General features: G+C 46.5%; 1 protein-coding gene across 1 annotated transcript; it reads left to right on the forward strand.

Annotated features, from left to right (window-relative positions):
* Window positions 1-1,607: 1,607 nt before the first annotated feature.
* LOC142577970 (uncharacterized) lies at window positions 1,608-2,558 on the forward strand. Its single transcript, XM_075687395.1, has one exon. The coding sequence runs from the start codon at window positions 1,608-1,610 to the stop codon at window positions 2,556-2,558; it is 951 nt and encodes a 316-aa protein (XP_075543510.1).
* Window positions 2,559-11,225: the final 8,667 nt, after the last annotated feature.

The raw sequence follows: 11,225 nt of genomic DNA on the forward strand, positions 1-11,225 counted from the left end.
AGTTTGGCACATAGAAATCTGGAATTATATCTCCAACGAAGAGACTTGTAATGACGGGGTGTCATTTCAACAGCACCTCTGTACTCATAGCCGAGAAATATAATTACCTGGGTGTACACATAAACGACGAAAAAGATAATCTAAGAATGGATGGGAAGTGCGATGCAGCAATTGTGAAAAATGGAGGACTTTCAGGCTAAATAAATATGAGGTGGGGCGAGGAATCTCAAGCGAGTAATGATGCCAGTCCTAGTGGTTACACTTGCCATTGTGTGCTTAAAATCGCACATCTTCTCGACATTCGAAGTGTACCAAAGATTGGTAGGTCGGTTGATTTTGGTAGCCGGCAATAAACCCACAAATGAGGCAGTGTGGAACGACATGAGTTGGGCCTCTTTTGAAGAAGCGCAGAGCAAATTTTGTTTCTAAGAAGTCCTCAGAAACCTGGGGCGTAAAACATCTGTCCTGTGATACGCAATTGCTTAAATTTACAACAGACTTTAATACGGACAATAACTTCAAAACTTACAGCATTTTTCTTGATTCCTCCAAAGCTTTTGACGGTGTTCCTCATTGCTGGCCGTTTTCACAATGAAATTCCCTCGAACTAGACTTTGCTAGTTTGTCTCGGATTAGAATGTTTTTATGATATTGTAAATAATTTACATTTGTTAATAGCTGTGGTTCTTCCCTAGCTGGTGTAACTTCGGGAGTCCCACAGGGCGGTGTCCTAGGCCCTTTACTTTTCCTAATTTACATTAATGAGATTGCGATAAGTCCAATAGCATTTCTTCATGTATAGGACTTTTGGCTGATGATTGTATTGTTTTCAGAATATTGAAGCCAAGGTCCGCGAGGCCTTCGTCACTGAGAAGACACACTCCCCGCCCACGAAGACAACGTCACATGTGTCACCTCTGCGCCACAAGCATCTACTATAGCCTACAAATATATAGCAGCAACACGAATAACGGGAGCACATCTCGTTAAAATATGCACCGCACACCACGACAAAAATAGGCGGTATCACATGAAGAATGGGAAAAAAATTGTAGGACGCTTAAGCTTCGCCTTCAAGAGTGGAACGCGATAGCGTTCCCGTCGACCCGCCAAGGGGTGTAAGACAATGGGCTATGGCGCAGCGACTACGCGTCCCGCATCGGACGCGGTGAGCGTCGAGCAACGCAGCGTTCGGCGCGACAACGAAATGTGCGCCTGAGCAAGCGACGCACGCCTGAGCATTAGAAACAGCTCGTTTCTAAGGCAACACCGCGTTCACTAGAGACGCTTTTGTACCGCTTTGAAGCATCGAACTCGTGGCTCAGTGCAGACGCGTCTTGGCTACCGAAGTGGAAGGACGTGCTATCATGTACTCCCTTGTAGGGGCGGTTTCAGCGGCCCGTTTGGGCCGTGGTATCAGGTGTACTGAAAAGCCGGCTGAAGACTACCAGGTTGTTCTGCCTCATCTGCCCACAGGTGCTTCTGTTTTAAACACCGTTTTTTTGCATGCCGATGTGAAAGCCAGGCCATATCGAGTGGAGCATGTCCGAGATAGCCTTGCACGTCTTTCGTTGCTGCCGGAAGTGGTTGCCCTCGGGGCATACCAAATGAATCACCTATGGGCAGTGACGTTTAAGGACGAGGAAGGCAAGAGGAAGATATTAGAAGCTGAAGCGTTCAACGTTAAAGACCACCGCTGCATGGTCATCGACCCGCGCGATCGAGGTGTCCGACTGAAGCTATACTGGCTGCTTCATGGCGTACCGGACGAAGACGTGCGAGTGGCTTTGGCGCCGTTTGGAAAAGTGACGGAAATTAGCAGAGACAAGTGGAAGGTCAAGGGCTGCATTGACAAAGGATCAACCACCCGCTCGGTGACGCTGAAATTAAATGTGGGCCTCACTGTGGACGACCTACCACACCAACTGCGTGTTGCTGAGGATATGGCGCTCGTCTTCGTTCCTGGCAGAGCGCCGCTCTGCCTCCGATGCCGTGGCATCGGACACATCCGGCGAGAGTGCCGCGTTCCACGATGTGGGGTCTGTCGTCGCTTCGGCCACGATGATTCCCAATGTGTGCGCTCTTATGCCAGCGTTACAGGCCCACTCCAAAGGGACGTAGTATCCGAACACATGATGGACGCCGCAGATGCCGAAGAAGCTAGCAGGGAGGACAACGACGTGGCAAAGACTCCTGCAAAGCCCCTTGAACCCTCCCCAGGAGCTGTCCAGGAAGCGAACCTGGGGGGTGAGCCCTTGGCTGCAGCCCCGGAAACGAAGCCAGAGACTGCAACATGCGACGCAGGCGTGAAGGCAGCAAGCGCGTCATCGTCACTGCCGCAAGAAGTCGGCCAGGAAGCAACGGACGTCGAGATGCTTATGACCGGAAGCATCGCTGCTAAGCGTGCTCACGAAGACACTGGCAATACAGGAATAACTACTGCGTCAGGCACCGGCGAACCTCCAACGAAGGCATCGACTACGCGGCGGTCTATGCTTAAACCGAAGCCGAACGTGCCGCCTGGCAGTAGGGTGGCCCCTAAAACGCCTCCGCCCTAGCGGAGGACCCGTTCCAGTAGCCTTCAACGATGACCACAAGAACCCCACAGCAGCGATGTGAGTAGGACGCTTGGCCAAGCAACCCCATGAGATGGCGTCTAACTTTAAATCTGGCCTACGCGTTGCGACATTGAATGTGCGAGGAATGTGTTCACGCAGGCGGCAGTGTCAGATTAGTCGCATGCTTTTAGAGAATGACGTTGACCTTCTGGCTGTACAAGAAACAAAAATTGAGAGTGAGGAGCAAACAGAACAGATGGTTCAAGTTTTTCGATCTAGATACAGTGTATGTGTGTGCCATGCTGTTGGGCGGTCAGGAGGCTGCGTCATTTTTATTCGCAATAGCATATCGGTTGTAGAAGAAGTGTCCACCTGCGAAAGTGGGAGACTTGTCGCATGTGATTTTATTTTTGCTGGTCTACTGTGGCGCGCTGTGTGCATCTACGCACCGAACAAAATTCATGAACGCGAAATTTTTTTTAAGTATGCTGAAGGATTTTTGAAAACAGAACGACATGTTGTGTTTCTTGGGGATTTCAACTGCGTCTGTGCAGCTGAAGATAAAACGACTAGCCTCAAAGTACGCGATAGAAGCGCTGAGCTGTTGAACGCGATAGTAATTGAGAGAGAGCTTGAGGACATTGGTTATGCAATGACGCGAGATGGCCAAGCACGGTATACGCACTTTCAAGGTGATTCCCATGCGAGGCTTGATAGAATATACGTACCGGCGAAGTTTGTACCACTGTGTTCCTCTTATGAAACACAATATCTCAGTTTTAGCGATCATAGTTTGGTCTCGATTACGATTGGCGAAAAACGAAAGAGTGTCAAGTTTAATTTGTTCCTGTGGAAATTCAATGAAAAACTGCTGCAAGATGAATTGTTTGTCACGAGAGCCAAGGAGTATCTTTCAAATGCCCTGCATACGGAAACCAACTGTTTCATATCAGTGTGGGAGCCGTTTAAATGCGACATTAAAATTGCTGCCATCGATAGAGCATGCGTATTGCGTCACAAGGAAAGGCAACTAGAGAAACAGTTACACAGTGAACTGGTGTACATGTTAGGGGTAGAACATGAAGTGCCTGGAGCGTTTAAAAAAGAAATACCAGAGGTGAAAGCGAAACTCGAGTTGATCGACGAAGATAAGTACCGCGGCGCAATGATAAGGGCGCGCACTGAAAAGTTGTGGCTGGGCGAAACGCCCACTAAGCGTGTGCTAAGTGAAGAAAAGAAGCATGCTGCAAATAAGGAGATAAATGAAATTCGATATTACAACAAAATTACACGAGAAAGCGAAGAGATAAAATGTGCATTTGTTGAATTTTATACCGAACTTCTCGGAGGAAGAATTTATGACCCCGAGTACTTCAAAGCCCACTTTCTAACTCTTATGCCAAGATTAGAGGACACGGTTAGAGAATCACTGGAATCTGAAATTAGCGTGGCCGAAATCGAAGCGGCAATCGATGACTTGGGTAATGGCAAATCACCTGGGCCAGATGGATTGGGTGCAGCCGTATACAAATTTTTTAAGGCAGAAATGGCAGTGGCTTTACACCGAGTGATCGCTGAATGCTATGAAAAAAAGCAAGCGCCTCTCTCGTTCAGGACAGCGCACGTAGTAATGATCCCCAAAACTGACGATCCTGCAAAATTACTTTCAGTTGAGTCCTACCGTCCCATTAGTTTGACCAATACAGATTATAAAATATACATGAAAGTGTTAGCTAGAAGGCTCCAAAACGTTATTAAGCCCCTCGTTGGCCCGCATCAAACCTGTGGCATTAAAGGTAGAACAATTTTTACGAACATACACATAGCAAGAAGTATTCTGGAATGTTGCGACGCAATGCATGACCGCGTAGCTATGATTCAGCTAGATTTACATAAAGCGTTCGACAAAGTTGTACATGAAGTTCTGTTTTTATTGCTGGAGCACGTAAATGTTGGATCTGTAATTACTGAAGGTGTTAAAATGGTGTATCATGATTGCACAGCCAAATTAGTGATCAACAAAGAATTAAGTATGTCAATTCCTGTGCGGTCGAGTGTGAAACAAGGATGTGCGTTGTCCCCTCTACTTTTTGCGATATACTTGGAGCCGTTTTGTTTACGTTTGTTTGCAACACCATGTATTCGAGGCTTCACTTTTTTCAGCAGTGAAGTTAAGGTCTTAGCGTACGCGGACGACATAGCCGTGTTTTGCACTGATGCTAGAAGCGTGCAGGAAGTTGTCAGTGTTGCTAAGGCGTTCTGCACAGCAACTGGTAGCGTGATCAGTTGGCCGAAATGCCTTGGATTTTGGCATAGCAACTGGCAGAGCACACCCGAGGTGTACTGTAATATGAATTGGACCGTCTCCCCCGGAAAGTACCTCGGTGTCCCGCTAAATAACTACCTCAATGCTGATGAATATTGGTCTGAGGAAAATAAACGCGTCAAAAATGCTACCGATAAATAGGGTGGCCATAACTTTTCAATGTTCGCAAGAGCTTCCGTTTGTAATATGTTTTTAATTGCAAAAGTGTTCTACGTGTTGCAAGTGATGGCCATGGCAAGAACTTCGGTTCAAAAAATCCACCGAGTGTTTGCGACCTTTATTTGGGGATCGCAATGGGAGCGCACAAGCCGGTGCAATTTGTTTCACAAGGTGAAAAATGGTGGACTAGGGCTCTCACACCTGTTTTTCAAGCAGCTGGTAAGCAGATTCTTCTTTGTGCGGGACCAAACTGATGTGTTTTTGAGAACTGTGATCCAAGCACGATTGCATGATTATCTATCTGACTTTGTCGTGTCAACTGTTTCTTTCGGAGCTGGACCGCTCAGTCCTTATTTGCGTGAAGTGGTTGCTTCTGTACGCCTGCTCAAGGCAAGGTTCTCATATGAATACTTGTGTGATGTCACGAAAAAGCGTCTGTATTCTGATATTCTCGATGTATTTTTACCATTACCGGTTTACCGAGCTGCCTACAGGCTAGGTCCTGAGCGCGATGTGCTAAAGCGCGTTAAAAAATGCCAGTGAGACCCTCTGCTAAAACGTTCTTTTTTCAATTACATACCGACACTCTCCCTGTAAAGCCATGGTTACAAAGCAAAGGTCTTTTTGTACCTTGGTCGGTAAACTGCCTAATCTGTAATAAGCCAGAATCAATTGAGCATATTTTTATTGACTGCCATGACGCCCTATTTCTGTGGGACGTCCTACAAAGAACACTTAAAAAAGAATTGCCGATAAGCCCTTTTGGAATCCGGTTTCTTCCACGTGCAGAAACAGGGGAAGCGCCGAGTGATATGCTAATGCTGCTTTGCATGCACAGCGTATGGAAGACGAGAATGGACATCAGGCATTGTCATATACAGGCTCACTCAGCAAGACACTATTTCGTTGAGAGCATTATATACACACGCGACTTGTTCAGAGCACTATGTGAACCCCCGGAATGGCTTCCTGTACTTGACCAATTGGCTTCTGTGACGCCCTTTTAAGCACCTTACACTGGCCGAGCTGTGCCTGGTGTTTTTAGAATATGTACATGTCGTGTATTTGATCTTTTTGTTGGCGTTTGTGAAAAGGCAATAAAGAAAAAAAAAACTCGTGGCTCAGTGGTAACGTCTCCGTCTCACACTTCGGAGACCCTGGTTCGATTCCCACCCAGCCCATCTTGGAAGTTGCTTTTTATTTATGAAGTGCCTGCCGTGATTTATCGCTCACGGCCAACGCCGCGGACGCCGACGCCGACACCGACACCGGCTTTTCTGCGACACGAGCTCCTTAACGCTATCGCGTTAATACAAGAAGCAAAGTATTGTCTCTATAGCAGCCTTTAATTAAAGTGAATCGGTGTGGAGCATGACGTCGGCAGGAAGGCTATTCCACTCCTAAGCAGTCTTCACAAACAAGCAGCATAGATGTGCAGCATTTTGAGCAAGCGGAGGGTAACAGCGTTTTATTGCTTATACGGCAGGGCCATCGGTGCACTGGTAGAATGATTGAAGCACTGAGCTAATAAATGTTAAAATTCTGATAATAGGCACATCGTAGAAATTTGACGCATTTGTGCTTCAACTCCTTGGCCCAAGAAAGCAAATGTTTTGTTTTGAAGGGCGCAACTTTGACTATTATGGGCCTGTTTCTGTTACTCCTGAATTTAGCTATGGTATGCACTCTTTATTTATCGGTTCAATTGTGCTGCCCATTTGTACTCAGTAGGGCTCAATTATTGGGGTTTCAGGCGCTACCGATGTTTCGTGTTCGGAATCTGTCAAATAAAGAAATAACAGAGTGCTTCTTCTCGCTCTATCTTTCGCGTCATTGAGTCTAGCCTGTATTTACACAATTTGGTTTGCACTCTGTTCGGCAAGTGTTCGAATACCATCGACGTCATTATTTAATGCGATAATGGACAAGCTGTCTCCCATTTTAGTCAGCAGCTTTTCATTGCCACAGGACGATTTGTCGCTCTGAAATAATTTTTGCTTTAATTGCTTTCACTTCATCTAGCAATGAGGTTTCACTGGAACAGATTTCATTGAGCGCCTCCTTAATTTTATTAGGTGCACCAACGCTGCGGCTAACAAGCCCGTCGTTCAGTTCGATATCGCCTGATAGGAGGAGTAGCTGCCGAACAACAAGAATGCACTCAACAATAATGGCACGGCTATACCATGGGCCCGGCATCAAAAGGAAAGCAGCTAGCGAGTACGACTAGTAAACGGAGAATAGCCGTGCTTTAGCTGAAAGGCGAACAGTCGTCGCAGGCGAGTGTTGGTCTGCAGTGCTGCCTGGCCCACAGACGGTGGCGCAGGATCTGTTTGACCTTAAAATGCAGCGATGGGGTGAGGGTGTAGCCGCCAGTCGATTAGATAGCAGCGGTTCCACAGGGGGGGGGGGGTAGAAGCGAACGAAGCGGTCGCCTCGTTCGGTGGCGCTACTGGGCTCCGGGAGAATGGCGGGGTAACACGCACGCTGAATGGTGTATGTTTAGGTTGGACGAACCAGCGCGTAATGCAACCAAAACCCGCTGGGTATAAGACCCAAGATACCCAAGTTCTCTGCACGCGTTGGAAAGAATTCGCCTTACCGGTCCACTGGCTGTATCCCCCGAGCAAGAAAATGGCTGGACAGTGTACGCCCAGTTCTGCGGTGCCCGGCTTGGCGTGTTGGTAGCCAACGGGCCGTTGGCATGTGGCCGAGGCAGACAACCAGAGGTCCTTCAGGCAATACCGTAGCATTACACGCTGTACGGCAGGAAGACAGCGAGAGTACCTGCAGGTCGAACAGTCGTCCCAGGTAAGCGTTCGTCAGCATGGCTGCAGTGCTACCGGGCCCACATGCAGGCGATATTCAAGCGACAGCTACAAGCGAAGTGACAGGCAGCTCGTGTCGTGGAGCCAACACGCGGACGCGACATGGCGAAAAAAGTTGTAACAAATTTACTTTGTTTCCCTAATAAATACTATTATAGTATAACGATCATAAATCATGTCACTGACCAATAACCAACAAAGTTAACCTTTCAGTGCCTGTACGGTAGCCTTGTTTTCAAGACGCAAAAGAAATGGCCGTGACTGAAACAGTTCATGTACTCTTGAACATGTGTAGAAGTGACTTAGCACAGATGGGGTGAAGATTGCGGTCCATTCTGTGAAGGGTGTTGTCAGTAGTTTGTATCACGCGAGACATTTCGGTGTGTTGCCCAGACGCTTGAACCGTCCTGATAAATGGTGGGTCCAGACGCTTGTACGCGCTCTGCGAAGGCGTTTGTTGACGTGTTTCCCTTCTTGACGTCATTCTCTTCTGTTTAGATTTCCAGTCTCACCTATGTACACAAACTTGTAACCTGCGCATAGCATTTTGTAGACTACAGCAGGAAACTTGCATCAAGGCTGACCTTCATATATATGTTGACGAGGACCTGTTTTAGTTTCTACTCGGCACGCGCGCTATACGTATGCCGTGTTATTGAAAAGAGCTTCACATATGTGCCTCATATAGGGGACCACGGCACGCTTTTTCGGAAGCGCTACTGTGGAAGCTTATGCTTGTGTTTGACGTTGACTCTTGAAGACGCTTCTCGCGACGTTCCAAATAAAGTATTTCAGATGCCGATTTCGCCTTAAGGTCATCATCAAACTTTTTCAGTTCCGCTGTTGGGTGTCATTCCCAAAACACGCCTACAGTGCGCGATTCACGAGTGACGTCAGAATGGGAGTCCTGTGAAATCTGGGGTGCACCGATATGAATTCGTTGTGTCTGCCTCAGCGCGTAGGGTTTTTGTACAGATCAAAAGAAACATGACTTGAAGACCGCTTTGCTAGCGTGTCCAGGAACGGTATATGGCCATCGGCCTCTAACGCTACTGTGGAATGAAAGAATTGTTCCATGTTGTTTAGGTGCTGAATAAAACCTTGAACGTGCTCACTCTCTAGGACACAAAAGCAGTCGTCCACGTACTGAAGAAACAGATTCGACCTAGACTCCAACCACTACAGCGCCCTTCATTGGGCGTCCTCCATCGTTATGTTGAGCATTGTTACGAAAATCAATGCACCCATAGCAGTGTCGAATGTTCACTGGTATAAGCCACCCTTAAACGTAAAGTACGTAATAGTCAAACAGAACTAAAGGGGTGCACGAAGCTTATAGACCTCAACCGACACGCGATCAGACAAGGTCCGGTCTTTCTTAAGGAGCTCTGTGCAGGTTTCAATGACAAGGTTCACAGGCACGCTCATGCAAAGCGAGCAAACGTCGAAGGAAACGAGTACGTTCTCATCGTCCTGGGCCAATACCTTTACCTTCTTGATGTTGTCAGTCGTGTTGCGGACGTGCGTCTCTTTCTGAAGTTACTTTCTGAAGGTAACGTGACAACCGCAGAAGAGGGGATCTAGTAAAGTCGACGATTGGTCGGAGTGGCGTTCCACTTCTTTTTGAGAATGAATGAATGAATGAATGAACGAATTAATTAATTAATTAGTCACCATGGCCATCGAACAAATACCGGTATTTGACTGCACAAACGCTTACAGAGATCCCAGAAGCAACTATCCACAGGAGTCGCTTTAGTGGCTGGTGTTAATTTATGGCGACTGTTGTGCACGTGTGAATATGCGCGGTATCTCCCTCCTTTACTTGCTTCTCCTCTTTCTACTCCCGCCCCACTCTTTGCTTCTTGTGAAGCAAAAAAAATTGTGAAGGGTTTTTTTCTTCATCTTCGCACTTCTGCTGTGCGCCCTGACAGCAATATGCTGTCAAAACGAAATAAGGGTCCGAGCTCTGGCTTCCATTTCCTACCGTAAGTTATCACCAGAACCAATAATGGAAAACTGGGAAAACTTCAGACCTCGTACGGCACCCAAAGGAGCTATTTTGTTCAGTGCAGTGTGAAACAAAGAAACATAGGAAGCGAACGTGTCGACGTTCGCTTCCTATGGTCGACGCCGTTAATATTTATCACCAACGTCCCCAAATTTTCATACCTCAGTGGTGTTATTTCGAACGCCTTGCAGTTTGATTGTTCACATTTAGTGTACGATGTGTTACTCAAACGTTGACATCTGCTGTTAGCGTTCTTCGATGTTTCACATTTGCATTACACACCACTGCTGTAGTTGACCAGTTTTGCTGTAGTCAAGTAAGTTCTGTTTATCTGAAACCGGACGTGAGTGTTGGTATTTTTTTGTTGTAGCGCTCCTGAATAACGAAAGACGAGGTGTACACGTTGAGGCCCTGTTCAGAATACCACGAGGAACATGCAATCCTGTTGCCAGGTGAAACAATTCTCTTGAAAAGTATAGGATGAACGCTTATGTTAATATTAGTTGTTGTAGTTCTTCCCTCGTACAGAAGATGTCCGCGAAAATCAAATGAGCGCTTCTTCTTTCAGAGGTAGTAACTATAAAGTTGAACGCGGAACTACCAACCACTACTCACTATCGAATCTCATTAGCAAAATCGTGAGAGAGATAAAAAGTGCACATGGACGGACTGACGGACTAATAGACAGACAACGTGAATTTGTAGTTTGGAAAGCATAAGCAATAGCGACGATAGCTGAGTATGGAACGAAAAGAAGGAATGCGCGTGAGGTGAAATAGGCGAAAAAACTTACGGAACCACATTCATGCAAAATATTTGCACAATGAGATCTCATGCGTACTGTGTGAAGCTACCAACTCGCCCCAATTATAACGCCCAATTGAAGTTGGTTACATTAGGTAATATAAATATAAAATGATAAAGCGCGTGTCGTGGTATATATGAATGTTCGTAGCAAAGTGGGTACTAATGATAAATGTTTCTTAAGGGAGTGTTATTTTAAGTAGCCAATTATTTCAGCAAGAAAAAAAACATAGGAACTGTAGAAGGCATCGCAATCATAGGAATGATTGGATTATGCTGCTGCGGACTACAACAGGCAAAACTGCGCTGTATTTACGCTATGAATAATAAAAAATAACGCGTCTTTTTATGTTGCTTCGGTGTCTGATCAGTGATCGCCATAAAGAACGTCTTGAGTATCGCTATCATTAGTGGGGGTCGCTCGGCTGCAAGGCAATCACGAAACGTAAAATAAGTTTTGGGAAGCATGATTGATACTAAGTCTCTGCTTTTGCTTGAACTGCTCGGTTAGGAAGAGTGCGCGCTGCGTAATTAGGAGA

The sequence above is a fragment of the Dermacentor variabilis genome, chromosome 4, assembly GCF_050947875.1.
Source record: "Dermacentor variabilis isolate Ectoservices chromosome 4, ASM5094787v1, whole genome shotgun sequence".
NCBI lineage: Eukaryota > Metazoa > Arthropoda > Arachnida > Ixodida > Ixodidae > Dermacentor > Dermacentor variabilis.

Excerpts from the sequence above, each read along its gene's own strand:
- LOC142577970 (XM_075687395.1), top strand. The coding sequence starts at position 1,608 with ATGAATCACCTATGGGCAGTGACGTTTAAGGACGAGGAAGGCAAGAGG.